General features: G+C 42.2%; 2 protein-coding genes across 5 annotated transcripts in view; one reads left to right on the forward strand and one right to left on the reverse strand.

Annotated features, from left to right (window-relative positions):
- Window positions 1-353: 353 nt before the first annotated feature.
- On the reverse strand, window positions 354-13,211 carry LOC119723750 (proline-, glutamic acid- and leucine-rich protein 1-like). 3 transcript variants are annotated; one of them, XM_038194591.1, is made up of 16 exons: window positions 13,036-13,211; window positions 12,481-12,539; window positions 12,183-12,288; window positions 10,886-11,035; window positions 10,192-10,326; window positions 9,360-9,510; window positions 7,375-7,501; window positions 6,160-6,241; window positions 5,830-5,918; window positions 4,982-5,092; window positions 4,604-4,742; window positions 3,705-3,864; window positions 3,224-3,279; window positions 2,897-3,106; window positions 1,475-2,263; window positions 354-444 (listed from the first exon to the last, which is right to left on the reverse strand). In XM_038194591.1, the coding sequence occupies exons 1-16, from the start codon at window positions 13,177-13,179 to the stop codon at window positions 364-366; spliced, it is 2,589 nt and encodes an 862-aa protein (XP_038050519.1). In that variant the 5' UTR covers window positions 13,180-13,211; the 3' UTR covers window positions 354-363. The 3 variants fall into 3 exon arrangements, with proteins under 3 accessions (XP_038050519.1, XP_038050518.1, XP_038050517.1); XM_038194590.1 differs by having other exon boundaries at window positions 354-447; XM_038194589.1 differs by having other exon boundaries at window positions 354-447; window positions 1,469-2,263.
- A 620-nt stretch (window positions 13,212-13,831) lies between these two features.
- Window positions 13,832-14,842, forward strand: part of LOC119723751 (beta-arrestin-1-like) — a 72,291-nt gene continuing 71,280 nt past the window's right edge. The window contains exon 1 of one of the 2 annotated variants that reach the window (XM_038194592.1): window positions 13,832-14,453. In XM_038194592.1, the coding sequence (XP_038050520.1) occupies window positions 14,257-14,453 (197 nt within the window). In that variant the 5' untranslated portion in view covers window positions 13,832-14,256. The remainder of the gene's footprint in view (window positions 14,454-14,842) is intronic. The other variant, XM_038194593.1, reaches the window with a different exon arrangement.

A 14,842-nucleotide genomic window follows, 5' to 3' on the forward strand; every position in this document is an offset into this window, starting at 1 on the left:
TCAGGTTAAATAAAATGAAAAGATCAAAAATAAAATTCGTATTTCTTGTTTTTTGTGTTTGTACTCGGTATAATTGTACAAATAAAACTTATGTCAAGAATTAAGTCAGCAAGTAAATAAGGAATGAAAAAAAAAGGCTTTAAATTTTTTTGAAAGAATGTTGCATTCCGACGCCACTTTTTTCATCATTATCTCAATGAAGGTCAGTCATTGCCAAATTGGTGAAAAGACATGAATCTGGGACTGAGAAACATTTCCAAATTGGTTAGAAAATACTTTGAAAATGCACTCCACTCTCCATAGACTTTATCCATAACCAAAGAAGTGGCGTCTGGATACTATATTCTTTTCCCTTTTTTGTTTTTATTCCTTATCGGGCAACGAGTCCACGAAGCTTGCCAGCATGACATCTGTCTCATCCAAAACATCTCCTTCAAGATTCTTCTCCTATAATGAAACAAAAAGAAGGGTTCATCAAATCAAGACCTAGGGATGAATTGTCACTGAGATTCTTCACTTGGTTATATTTTTTTCTTAAAAGAATTCATCAGATGAGCGGTTCAACCATATATACTATAATTCCAGGAATCTCTGTGTGTCTGTCTGTCTGTCCGTCGATTATCTCCAGAACCGGGCACTGTATGAAGTTGAAAATCGGCGGGTGTATTGCTCGGGGCCACAGAATGTGCAGTGCCAAGTTTGAAGTTGTTTGGATGAGCGGTTCTCGAAAAAGCTGCAAAAAAGTAATATTTTCTGAGGCAAACGTGCCAGTATATAGCCTAGACCACCACGCACTGATGTTCTTTTCAAGTGTTTACGTCATGTTTGAGCTAAAGCGCGCGTGCTCAATATGACGCAAACAATGGAAAAAGGATGGGCACGCGCACGTGCATTGTAGGGTGATACCATTGTCCAGTATGGCTGAATAGCACTGCATACCATGTTTCTGTATGTACACATACATGGTGACTGCACGGGCACATTATTTTTGCAGTCGACTGAGCGACCATTGCAGGCGGTCCACTGAGCGATCTTACTGCAGGGCGATACCATTAACCAGTAGGGGTGAATATCTGCGCTATTTTTTGCAGCTTTTTCCAGAACCACTCGCGTAAACAACTTCAAACTTGGCACAAACTTTGACGTGAGTGTACGTTCAACCTGTGAAAACAACACCATTGAATCGCGTGCAATGTTTGCACGAGCAGTTCTCAAAAACTCTGCAAGCATGCAACCAATACCAGCGGCAAAGCAATTTGCGCTTCCCGAACATGCACATTTTAGACGGGCACTGCACTAGTAATATTTAAAGTTTACAGAGGATTTTGAAATTTCGACTTTATTTCCAGCTTCAGCTCCATCCTTACATTATGGACTTCAGCAGAAATGGACCCAAAGCCGGAGACAAAACCGTGGTTTTGAAAAATGCTTTTGTCAGTCTCTGACAAAAGCTGAATGGCATACGTACCGGTACCTCCTCCTTAGTCTCGTCCTCATCTTCGTCTTCTCTCCGCCTCTTTTTGCTCCCACTGTCGGCATCTCCAGACTCCTCCCTAGCACCCGCATTCTCTCTTTCTCTCCTCTCCTCCTCCTGAACTCTCGCCAGTTGCCTCTTGGATCTTCTTGTCGGCGAGGAGATCTTTGAATCGTCTGAAGAAGCTGACGAACTGGCGACCTTTTTGCCACCTGAGATGCTAACTGTTGAAGCGAGGACACTATCATCTTGGAGCTGAGAACTTGTGGATGCTACACTTGCATCACTTCTGCTGGTGGTCTCTTTAGAAGCTGATACTTCAGGACGATCCTGGATTATCTCCTGATAATCCCCTTTGATTTGATTATCCTCTTTGATTCCTGGATCATCCTCTGTGATCTCCTGATCCTCGATATCCTCATCAGATGAATCCTCACTCTCCTCAGTACCGTTTGAGGGGACTTCCATCTTGGCCGTCGCAACTGCGGGCTGAGCGATACCTACTGATCTAATTGGAATGTGTTTGTCAACAGAGGGTGCTATTCCACCACCAGAATCGAGCCCAACCGAGTTGCCTTCCGCGGTTTGACTTGGTGTGGCCAATCCAACACTCAGATCAGTTGTTTCCATGTAGTCGGGATCAGATCTGGTCCGGGCTTCTGAGACGGACTGTGAGGGCGCCCTCTTGGGGTCAAGTTGGGCAAGGCTGAGAGGCTGTTGGAGGCAAGGAACCCTGGGATGGATGATGCTCTGACAGATGATCGAAGCCTCTGCACAAAAGCTGGAAACCTGCAACACGGTGACAAAAAGCCAAATTTTTAAAAGAAATTCACATGGTTACAACAAAAAATCCTCTTTTAAAGCTACAGTCCATCATTTGCAGCTATCCAAAAAGTAACTGACATAATTATTGTTGAAAAACATACTTGGTTGAAAGATAGTAAGGGGACTAAACTCCCTGGGAAATTATTCTTTCTGGCAAGCTGTCATTTTGAAGAAATGAACAAAAGAAGGCCTTTGCAACGGTGCGTGGTTTTTTTTTATTCGGCGAAGCGCACATTCGTTGACACGACGTACATGGCGCAGTTGCTGTCATTTGTTGGATCAATGCGCGACATCGCGTAGCTGCAATCGGCTCGGTGAGAACGTGTCTTAAACGCTGAATTCAGGCCCAATTCAAAACATGATTTAGCAACTTTTGATTTGAAATTGAGATCCTAGAATGCTGTTTTTCTCGGAATATACAGCTGAAGCTGAGCTGAAACTTCATCAGGTTAGTTGTTCAGCACCCTTCTTTAGATTTTGAGCAAGTTTGTTGTTGCTTCCAACAAACAAAATGCACAAATTACAAATGATGGACTGTACCTTTTAGGGACAAAAATGGGTCATTTGCAAACTCTTTTTCCTTTTGAAAATGCATACCTTGATACTGGTATCCTGTCTTCCGCGACTGAACAACCCCACAGCACACTGCAAGGGCGCCGACCATCTTGGATGAGGCGCGATCACCGACGACAGTAACACGTGATACAAGGCCTTACGACAGTCTGCGCTGGAATATGGGGCCGGGGCCAGACCTTGGGGAGATTGTTGGAGGCGAAGCAACAGCGGAACGACAAACTCATGTACATCCTGCGAAGTAAAAAAAAAATTCTAGACATTTCAGCGACAAAGAACATCAAGCCAGAAAATTGCAGAAAAAATGAGAAAAAAAGAGCCAAAATATGGGACTGTCTATTGATAAAGTACCTTGTGAAAGTCAGGCTTGACTCTCGTTCCAACGCTCATCTGCAGACATCGCAAGACTGTAAAAGGAACATAAACAAACGTAACAAGACTTGGTCAAAAAAACAAAAACTAAACAGAGCCTTTGAAAGGTGCCTATTTGTGTAATTTGTGTAATTTTTTGTACAAATTCTTTTCTGAAATCTTCAAATATTCGAATTTTTTTGTAGAAAATCTAGGAGTAAGCGAAAAAGTTTTGCTAATTATAGCAGAAAATTTGTGCTATTAAACATTGAGTGTTTCCAAAGTCATAGTCTAACACATGCACGCGCATGACAATTTTTACTGTCAACGTTTTACGTAATTTCTGCTTCTGGAGTTACTATTTATCTTTTTACTGTCTCCATGAAATAAGCAGAAAGTTTTTCTCAACAGTTCTTGGAAATTGGCCCTGATCATTTTATGATCACCTCATGATTATTTCTCAATTTTTTTTCCCCCTTACCTTTCAAAGCCGCCAGACACACTCGGCCGCTGGGTGATGGAACGGCTGCCTGCTGGCCGGCCAGGCTTGTGCTGGCCTCTCCTCCAGCTGTCTCACCCTTCTTCTTGGCTTTTCCAGACGACTTGACAGTCAGCGAAGGTTTATCAGAGGTCACTTTCAACTATCGGGGGGCAATGTGATTAAAATCTATTACATGATTGTAAAAAAAAAAACCTCCATAACAATGAGAATTTCAACTCCTTTTTACGACCAGCGTTTCACAAATCTTTGGATGTTTTGAAAACAATCTTTTAAGATTTTAAAACTTGGCTTTGACATAACCAAACACTACGATCAGCATAGTGAAACTTTCAAAAATTAAAGGGACACTGGGTCCTGGAACAGCCCAATTGGGCTACAAAACGCCCTTTGAACGAAATGATGCTAATCGGAAAGAACATTTAAAACTAGGATATAAACATCCACACAACTATCCTTTAAAAACTGGGCGTTTTTGTGTTATTCCTATATTATGCGAGTGAGAACAAATTTCGGGGTCCAATTTTGCGACCCCATAAATTCGAGCTGTTTGGATGCTAGTTGTGATTTCATTCGTAAAGTGTTCGCCTCTTGCGGACGTTGAAGAAACCACATTTTTTGCATTGGTGATTTTGCAACTTGTATATCGTACACTGAGAACGACACGAAAAACATATTTGTACTCCGTCGTGTCCGATGTAAACAACCAGGTTTTTTTCGCCTTTTCTCGGGAACGGTAAGACATTAGGTTGGTTTCCTTTCAACCAGATGTTTGTAATAGGCTAAGTAAACAATCCAAAACATGAAATTGTCGGGGATTTCAGGACCTAGTGCCCCTTTAAGTGATGAATTTTTTTGTTTGCCTTCGAAGGCTGTTTTACCGTTGTTCTTTGAGCCTGGGGTTGTGCGTCCGTCAATATTGACTCCAGTAATTTCTCAGCGGCCGTTTCTATCCCAGAATTCATCCCGACCGTCTCCAACCAGATTTCAAGAGCGGCGTAGGCAGAAAGCTTCAAACCACTTTGAAATAGATACAGACATAAATTAGTTGCCATGGTAACAGAATCAACATGTTTTAAGAAACAAACTGGATACCATGCAAAAAATGTGAAAATTTCAGTAGGTTATTTATTAGCTGTTGCACGGAGCTAAATTATCAATCGAAAGAAATCCAGATGGCAATGAACGTAATTTTATTTGGTTTTCATGGGGAGGCAAAACAGCGCCCTCTCGGTTCCTGCGCAAAGCTTATATCGTACCTTAATACCCTGTGCTTGGTGTCTTCTGATTGGACGCCCTGCCTGAAAGCGTGCGACTTTACGAAGAGCTCATTGACGACGTTTCTATGGAGGCTCAGGTTGCCACGGCAACTGAATAAAATACACAAATAAAGTTGCAATCAAATTCTGGGAGAGTTTGGTAATTTCAATGTTGGAGATATAAGTCCCTTGAAGAATTCAATTTCTAAAAGCAGGCTTTATTGGTAACACGTTAGCCACTTTTTTTAAAGAAGAAATTAAAGAAATCCAAATAAAGGAATAAATATAATTGAAATGAATTTCAATATATATGATTGTTTAGGATCATCGATTTTGGAAGGGGCAAATTAAAAACCAAGTGTTCTCCGTGACTCTCAAGTTTTCAAAAATGTTCTTCAACAAAATAAAGACATCAAAATGACGTATTCACATAGGGGCAAGTTTGCCCAACAACCATTAGTCAACCAATGGTTGGTTGGTGTCAAATAGTGCGCATGCGCTGTAACATTAAAGTGCCAACGACTCTAGTCGAACCATTGTCAACATACGGTGGTCATGAGTATGTTTGGATTGTTTACGTTCTTTGACCTCTTGAATGAACTGGAAGATATCTCCGAGGCCCACCAGCTGGTCGTACAACTCGCTACGTTTAATCTCTTGTCAATGGTTCCCTCTGCACTTAAGTAACGAAACGAGGCTATTGACAACCAGTGATGCGACCAGGCCCAGTAGGCTGGTTCCAAATAGTCGACTATCGTAGTCCAACCATCGTCGACTAGACAGAGTTCGGCTAACTTAGCCAAACTATGGTTGACAACAGTTCTTGCGCAAACTTGCCCATAGCTTACCTGCTTATCAGAGCAGCTAAAATGTTGAACGCCTCGATATGCACCGAGGAAAAATTTCCACTTTGTAATGAAGATTTTAGTCCCTTGGACTGAAAGAGTAAAGCAAATACAGCAAAACGATTGAATTCATATTAGCAGGTGTAAAACCTGAGAATAAAAATACAGTAAACTGAACCTACATCAAAACAGTGAGATGTTCTGATCTTAATCTAAAAAGTCAACCAGGATCAACCTAACGTTGCTGAATAATACAAACTAGACGGCTTTTTTCCCTTTGGGGTTTTTGTGAAAAATAGGAACAAAAACTAGAAATATAACAGATTTACTCACCAGCATGTTGGGTACAAGAATCGAAACGCACAGCGACAGGATGCGGTTCACCGGAATTTTAACAATTTCAGGAAAATCAGTCCTGTATATAAACAAAAATGATGCAAAGTGACTGATAGTTTAGTCAAAGCAATGTAATAGAAAGCATGTCATACAACAATGCTACTTTCCCTACCGTTTAGCAATTACTGACCTTAAATTTGGGTCTATCCACGGATCCTACACACAAGGATTAACGACTCAGCCGAACTCCTGGTTAGACGCGTGATAACGCCCTGTACTGGCGGCAAATACCATGAATACTTTTCAACAAAGACCACTGCGCGCGGTGGCTTTCAGATTTGCAAGGCTCTTCCCCCGATCTGGCCTCAAAGTCTGTCAAGCCAGCGAATTATAATTTTGAATATTCATGAGTCTACGTTTTTGGTCTTTATTATTGAATTCTGGTAAGCGATAACTGCATAACCATGTTAATACCGAACACAATATCTTAAGCTTTAAAAATGAACAATGAAATGTTGCTTTTGTTTCATCAATTTCGGATCACATCTGTCTAATACTTCTTAATGAAACCCAAATTTAAAATGAAATTTGGGTAAATGGTAAATTTGACGTCTATTTTCCAGGTAAATATTTCATTTTTGATGACAAAAACTGCACAATACCATCTGTTATATTCTGAAGTATTTAATTTTTAACAATTTTTGAAGAATTATGTCTTACATAAGGAGTAGTTTGGCATACAGTTTTATGAATATTTCCGTTAAAGATGTCATGCAAAAAACCGACACAATGGCACACCGGGAAAATTCGCGATTTCAGGCCAACGGGTATTAATGCCTGTTATCACGCATCAAACAATTAAGGCAAGTCCGCTCAGTGCATTATGTACTGGAGCTCAGAACAGTCGTTTATCCTTGTGTGTAGGATCCATGGTCTATCTATCCATAACTGCCATGCTTTAGTTGACAACTAAACACCAACTGTAAAATCAGATGCTTAATTGCAGATCTATGAATGCAGATATTTCTTTCTCGAACACTCTACTTCAAAGAGACCTCAAACCTCGCTACACATAACCTCACTATCAAACTTAATAACAACAAACACAACCTCAGCACCAAAATAATATTTACCTATTGAGATTAGAATAAAAAACCCTCAGCATTGAAATTATGAACCTCGGCCAAAAATACTAACTATAAAAACACGAACCTCAGCATGTGTTGGAGGCAAGCGCACAGCACCTTATATTGCCTGATCAATGTATACGTCCTAGTGGGCTCCTTCAGAGGTGCGTCGGGCAAAGGGAACGGTGGCTGTGAGGGCTCAGTCTGCTTCCCTGAATGAAAAAAAAAGCACACCCCAAAAAAACCCCGTTAAAACCTGGAGCCTATGGGCCCCAGAATACCGCTGGTCAACTGAGCTATCCAGGTCCTATGGGCTCCATGCACGACCATGAGAGGGCGCTTTCTTACCACTTTCAACTACTACTAGTTTAAGTTGACGCTACTGGAGTCGTATGATCTGACGTAGGTACGACGCAGGCCTCCTCCCTATTGGAGTGCTCTGATGGTTGGTTTTGGGGGTTCAGGAAGACAGCAAGAGGCACCTCAGGTCTCTGCAGTGCAAGACCAATTAACCCTTTCCTTACCATGGGCGACTTTTCTGGACCAGAACTACCCCCCTGCTGATTCCCATGGGCGACTTTAGTCGACCAGGAAACCACACACAGAACACCCTCAACACAGATATATTTACTACTTTTCAGAAAGGCGGCATGTTGATATGTTTGGCCGCTCATACATCAACCATATACCAGCTGAAAGAGTATTTTCGGATCGTGTTGTAATGGTGTAGTTTATTCATTGTGTTAACATTACAAAAAAAAATGAAAAAAGTGCTTCAGAAGTATCCACGCACAATTTGAGGTATGGAGTGCCATTTGGTCATGTGGTGAAATGGCTTGCAGTTTGATAAATGGGACCAGATGAACAAGAAGGCATAACTTTCCTATAATTGCACATATGGACTTCATTTCAACATCACATAAAAGAGTAAGGTTCAAGGAACAAACTTTACACACACCACCTATGATTTTAATCACTCCTTGGCAGTGAAAATCTAGGTAAAAAAAAAGAGGAGTTTTCGACTCGTGGTCATTTCTTTCACGCTCTAGTGATTTCCGCATGACTAAGCAAACAATTTGGTCCTGGGGAGAGCCAAGTCGATAAACAATGTGGTAATAAAAGGGTTAAGCAAAGGTGATTTCTCAGGATGGTGGTTGTGGCAGGTGCTACGCATACTATGTACAAGCGTACAAGTCGATGTTGGATAGCCGTACCCAGGCAGTAACGTAGCACACAAAGGCAGTAACGCAGGAGAGCACGGTGGGTAGCGTCAAGATGCTTGGCCAAGGTTTCGGTGATCGCTAGGGCATTCGCTAGGGCATGGTTTCCGTGACCACTTTCAAGCGCCCCGTGAACGAGACACACTGCCTGTGCATACTGATTCACGGGTGTATAGCGCAAACTTGTATGCACAACTTATTATATTCTGAATGTACACAAAGCCGAAGCGTCTTCGCGTGAGCATCAGGCGTCGTCGGCAATGCGATTGAATGTCTCTCCCAGTGGTCTTCCCAACTCTCCCTTTCTTGCCGTTGAGGGGGTACTTGCGCACAGAGCCGATGGGGTCCATGCACAATTACCCCAGTTAAAAAGAGCGAGAGTTGGGAGAGACCACTGGGAAATCGCCTGACGCTCAGGCGAAGACGGTCCCGGTTTGTGCAGATTTAGAATAGACGTAGTTGTGTCTACTTTACGCGATACGCGTGTGAACCTGTGTGTACTTGTTCTACATAACACCCACGACAGACACACAAAGGGAGAACAACAGATCCTTTCAGTCCTCGGGAGTTGGGTCTTTTGTTGGAAACGGTCCTCTGTAGTAGGTTTGTGTGCTTAGTCTATGGGAGAGTGTTATATTACAAGGACAAAGGGAAACACAAAGCATTGTCCTCGGGAGTATAGTAAAACAAAAGTGCGTGCACACGCAGTGTACATGTGTTCCTTCCACTAGAGCTCCCAAAAGTAATCAATAGCCACCTCTCTTGTTCAAATCTAGCTCCAGTCATTTTCTTGGCTCATCTTATTTTTTAATAACACCCCCCCCCCCATAAAAAAAAAATCCATATTTACCTGGTCGAGAATTTCCGTAGATTTTGTCCACCACGCCATCGATGCTAGCCAGGGCACGCTGGCAGTAATAGGACCAGGCCTCGGTGTGCTTGACGCCCCCTTGCCCTCCCCCACCGACCCTGGGGAGCAGGGCCAGGCACTGACCGGCCGACTGGATGGAGAGACGAGGAGAATCTTAAGAATGAGGAGGACATTTGGATGGGCGGAGGGATAAGGAAGGTAGGTAGAGACAGAGAGTGATAGGCGGATGGGTAAGACTGGTGGACTGGGCATTGAGAGCACACACTGAAGTCACTTGGATGCCATCTTGGGAGGCCTAAACGTTACACAAATCTGTGTGTTAATTGGTTAGACTGGTGGATAGGGCATTGAGAACACAGACAGAAGTCACTTGGATGCCATCTTGGGAGGCCTAAACCGTACACAAATCTGTGTGTTAAGTGGTAAGACTGGTGGACAGGGCATTGAGAACACAGACTGAAGTCACTTGGATGCCATCTTGGGAGGCCTAAACCGTACACAAATCTGTATGTTAAGTGGTAAGACTGGTGGACAGGGCATTGAGAACACAGACTGAAGTCACTTGGATGCCATCTTGGGAGGCCTAAACCTTACACAAATCTGTGTGTTAATGGGTTAGACTAGTGGATAGGGCACTGAGAACACAGACCAAAGTCACTTGGATGCCATCTTGGGAGGCCTAAACCGTACACAAATCTGTGTGTTAACTCTTGATATGGGGTCGAGGTTGCGTGAGGGAAGGGTTGGGGCAGCTTTGCTTGGGTTCGGTTAGAAAGGCAGTTCAGACAATCCAAATGTCAAATAGTCTTACCACTGCAATGTCGATGTCGTTGCTGGAGCCCATGAGTTGAACGAGGAAGTTTTCGACACGGGTCCGGAAAGTCCCAGATGGTCCCGGGAAGTACTGAATGCAGGCAGTCAGAATCTCCACTGCAGACTCCTGCCACTGATAAACAGCGAAACGCAGACAATACATGTTGCTTTAAACCAATTTCAAGCTGAAACCAATTTAAAAGTCATGTGATGACTTGTGATTGACTTGTGATTGACATGTGATGAATTGTGATTGACTTGTGATGACTTGCAATTGACTTGAAATTGACCTGAGAGTGACTTGTGATTGACTGACGATTGATTTTATGATTGGCTTGCGATGACTTGTGATAAACTGTGATTGACTTGTGATTGACGTGTGATTGACTTGACAGTGACTTGTGTTGACTGTGATAAGCTTGTGATGACTTGTGATGACTTGTGATGACTTGCAATTGACTTGAAATTGACCTGAGAGTGACTTGTGATTGACTAATGATTGATTTTTTGATTGGCTTGCGATGACTTGTGGTAAACTGTGATTGACTTGTGATTGACGTGTGATTGACTTGACAGTGACTTGTGTTGAACTGTGATTAGCTTGTGATGGCTTGTGATGACTTGTGATGACTTGTGATGACTTGTGATGACTTGTAATGACTTGTGACCAACTTGATCACAACACTGCTTACCTCTGTCTTAAGCTCTAAGGCTGCTGTTATGATCGGTGCAATGTGGGTATTGGACAGCTCTCTGGACAGCTCAGACACTTGAGATGCTTCCTTGAGGATGCTCCTTAGAGCCCCGGATGCCAGGGCAATAATTGGAGGAGAGTCATAAGACTAGACGAGGAAAAAAAATGAAATTGTAAAAGCAGCCTCCACAAATCTGACGTCCAGTTTTGCCAGATATTCTGTATTCAAAACAAAATTGTCATAAATAACAAGTGATGACAAGAGGTATTCCTATGTCAATGTTCATTCAAAATTTTGCATAAATAAAGCTATATGAAATAATCCAGTCTGACCTGTGAAGACCTTTGAGGACCTGTGGTGACTTGTGAGGACTTTTGAGGACTTGTGAGTACTTGTCAGGACTTGTCAGGACTTGTAAGTACTTCTGTGGACTTGTAAAGACTTGTGAGGACTTTTGAGGACTTGTGGGGACTTGTGGGGACTTGTGGGGACTTGTGGGGACTTGTGAGGACTTGTGAGGACTTGTGCGGACTTGTGACGACTTGTGATGACTTGTGAGGACTTTTGAGGACTTGTAAGTACTTGTCAGGACTTGTCAGGACTTGTAAGTACTTCTGTGGACTTGTAAAGACTTGTGAGGACTTGTGAGGACTTGTGAGGACTTGTGCGGACTTGTGCGGACTTGTGAGGACTTGTGAGGACTTGTGCGGACTTGTGAGGACTTGTGATGACTTGTGAGGACTTTTGAGGACTTGTAAGTACTTGTCAGGACTTGTCAGGACTTGTAAGTACTTCTGTGGACTTGTAAAGACTTGTGAGGACTTGTGAGGACTTGTGGGGACTTGTGAGGACTTGTCAGGACTTGCGAGGACTTGCCAGGACTTGTAAGTATTTCTGAGGACTTGTAAAGACTTGTGAGGACTTGTGAGGACTTGTGAAGACTTGTGAGGACTTGTCAGGACTTGTAAGTACTTTTGAGGACTTGTAAAGACTTGTCAGGACTTGTCAGGACTCGACTACAACTCTGGATTTAAGTGGATTCAGGAAGATTCCACGTGAAAAAAGCCGCATGAGTTAGAGGTGAAAAATAAGGGATGCAATCAATTTTAAAAAAATTACGAAAAAATGTGTATCTAAAACCATCTAATCACATCATTAGTCATTCCAATTTCCTTTGAGTATTTTCTTAACTTCCAAAATAAAGCAATGAAAATGGAAACCCAACTTGCATAGGACATTGATAGCAAAATGATGTAATGTCTGAAAAAGAATACAATTTTATTTCAACAATTACCTGCAGAGTTTGTGTCAACAGCCTGACCCAGGACACGCAATGCTGCTGGAAGATTTCAGCTGGACACTGGCTGACAAGTGCCCCCAAGCAGCTCAAACCCTCCAACCTATAAGCGTTAAATTTTACAGAAACTTAGAAAACTCATATTCACATTTTTTTTGGCCGACTGTAAGAAAATCTGCTTTTTTTGGTGTCAGTACGGATCAAATGTTATTTAATATAATTTGTCTCCAGTTACAACTTTACATTTATTACATGTGTATATTAAAAAAAATTTTGATGAAATTCACAAAATTACCTTGTTTTTGAAGAGTTCAGACAGCCATTTATGTACCCAATCCAACTTGCACAATTCCTCTGATGATGAAGCAAAATTCAAAACCATGTCTTACATTTGTACTACTTCACTTGTCAATTATTTTATAAAAGCTTACGTCAAACAAATGGAATAAAGCATTTTTTTGGGGGTGGGGGGCGCCGCCAACAATATAGGATATGAAGTCATGAGCCATGGCTAAAAATAATTAAGTTTTCAGTATCTTATTTTAATAGATATTTTGTGACAACATCTATGTCTAGGGCGTAGGGGCCATACATCATCTTTAATAATATAGTAACTTATACTTTTTAAACATGTAGGTGGGCGCGGGCATCCAGCATGGTCCAGCATTTTTTTTTTACATTGGCTTATCTTGTCTAGCGAGTACTCACGGAGTAGAGCTGCAAAAGTACCACCACCATGACCACCACCATCATGACCATGCGCATGCATAACCATGAATGATAACAGTCAAACGCCACATTCACCTTAAAAAATGAAGGTTGAATTGGATTAAATACACTGGATGCTTACTTCTTGACCGAAGATCTGTAGCTCCTTCGTATCTTCAATAAATGACGTGAGCAAACTGATGGAAGAATCTGGCGATAATGGGCTGCTTTCTTGTTTAAAAATTTCCAGCATCACGGAACACATGTCTTCCATGGGTCGCGCCATCTTGGATTAATTTTTACGACTCCGTTAATTTTGAATAGCGCCACCAATATTTTTTTTGACGGATCTCGCAATAAGGTGGGCGTGCCCTAGGCCTAGGAGGGGCGTATCTGTGTGTGTTTGAGAGGGGCGAGGGGCGTGTTTTAGAAGTAACTTGTTCCCTCCTCCATGGTTGGAACCGCCCCTGCAACTACAATTAATTATAAAACGTTTAAGGTGTAAATCGTTTCAGGGTAAGAGCCATGGGTCATCTTTTCATAATACTAATTAAATCTTAAAAATATGTTTCCTCTTGCGTAAAGCAAAATATTAAGGAATCTGGGAAATAAGACTAGCTTTGTACTTAATAAAATTATTTCCATGGTTGCGGAGTTTGGGATTTTTTTCCCCTTGATAAACTTTGCATTCACGAAGGGAAAACCCACACAAAAATTCATTGAATGAACTGGCCAACCAACACACTGTGAATTGCGATACATATCTTTCACGTCATCAATTTCAAGATATTTGGACTGTTTCGTTTGATTTCAGAGGAACTTAATAAAACTGGGGGGGGGGGGGGGGGGGGGGGGACATCACTCTTATGATTTTAGTATCTGATTCCCGCCACCATCGATGCCATCTTGTATCATTGTCAGCCGCACACAAAAATGGAACCAGACTATACTTCACCTTGTTTCATTTCGTAGGGATCGGATGGGACGGGCCGAAAAAAAAAATCTGGCGAGATCCCGGCGCCATTTCTCGTCGTTTTAACTCGGAATTCACGGAGCGGAAGCAGATATTCCGGCCGTGGTTTTTCACTCTCCATCCCGTTTGCTTTCTTCTGACGAGGTCGAGAGAGGCGTTTTCCGGTTAACCGGTCGTAATTTGTGGTCGAGATTTGTTGCTGTTTCTGTGTGTTGCTGTTGCGCCTCCAGTGCATCCAGTGTGTAGCAACTTGCTGCATGTTTTGTATGCACTGTCAATCTCGTTAAAAAAACTGCACTGATTTCTATACAAAAACACCGTGCGACTTGTGAGCTGCAGCTTGTAAAAAAAACACACCTTCTTAGTTGTTTTTGTTCAGACTCGAGAGCCATGACCACTATCGGAGGGCAGTTGCTGGCGTCCACTGACGACCAAGAATCCGCGGGACAAACTCCGGAGTGTCCGGTGGCTGGGACCACGGAGGCACCGAAATCCCCGCCGGCCACTACGGGCAACCAGACCACCAACGGCCCGGCCGCGGGCGGTGAAAGCGCGGACAGCAAGCAAGCAAGCAAGGCAGGAACAAGGTAAAGAAATGTTGAAACAATCTGCGGCACTCTTTCCTTCATTTAATAATAAAGTCTGCCTAAAAAAAGGATTAACGGAAATTGTTGTGAGTTGAAATTGTTAGTCCACAATTTTCTTGCTTTTTTATGATTGATATGACTAAATTATGAATTTAAATACATAAATTACAATATTGCAAATACCGGTACCCTACAACTGACTAGGTAGGCCTTTAATGTATATTTTTCAGTTGTATAACTGTGAGCCTAGAGCAGATATCTTTCCCTTGTTTCCCAAATAGTTTGCTCTAAAATGCCAAAGTTCATATGATTTATTATGAACTTCTGTTGTGTTTCAAAAAGCATAATTTGTCTATAAATTTTAATGCACTTCTGGCAACAAAGTTTCA

Source organism: Patiria miniata, unplaced genomic scaffold, assembly GCF_015706575.1.
Source record: "Patiria miniata isolate m_02_andy unplaced genomic scaffold, ASM1570657v1 HiC_scaffold_17, whole genome shotgun sequence".
Lineage (NCBI taxonomy): Eukaryota > Metazoa > Echinodermata > Asteroidea > Valvatida > Asterinidae > Patiria > Patiria miniata.

Coding starts and splice junctions, on each gene's coding strand:
- LOC119723750 (XM_038194589.1), bottom strand. CDS start 13,179: ATGGCGCGACCCATGGAAGACATGTGTTCCGTGATGCTGGAAATTTTT. Junction 5,919..6,159: donor TTCTTGTACCCAACATGCTG/GTGAGTAAATCT, acceptor TTACTCTTTCAG/TCCAAGGGACTAAAATCTTC. Junction 2,264..2,896: donor GACAGGATACCAGTATCAAG/GTATGCATTTTC, acceptor ACCGTGTTGCAG/GTTTCCAGCTTTTGTGCAGA.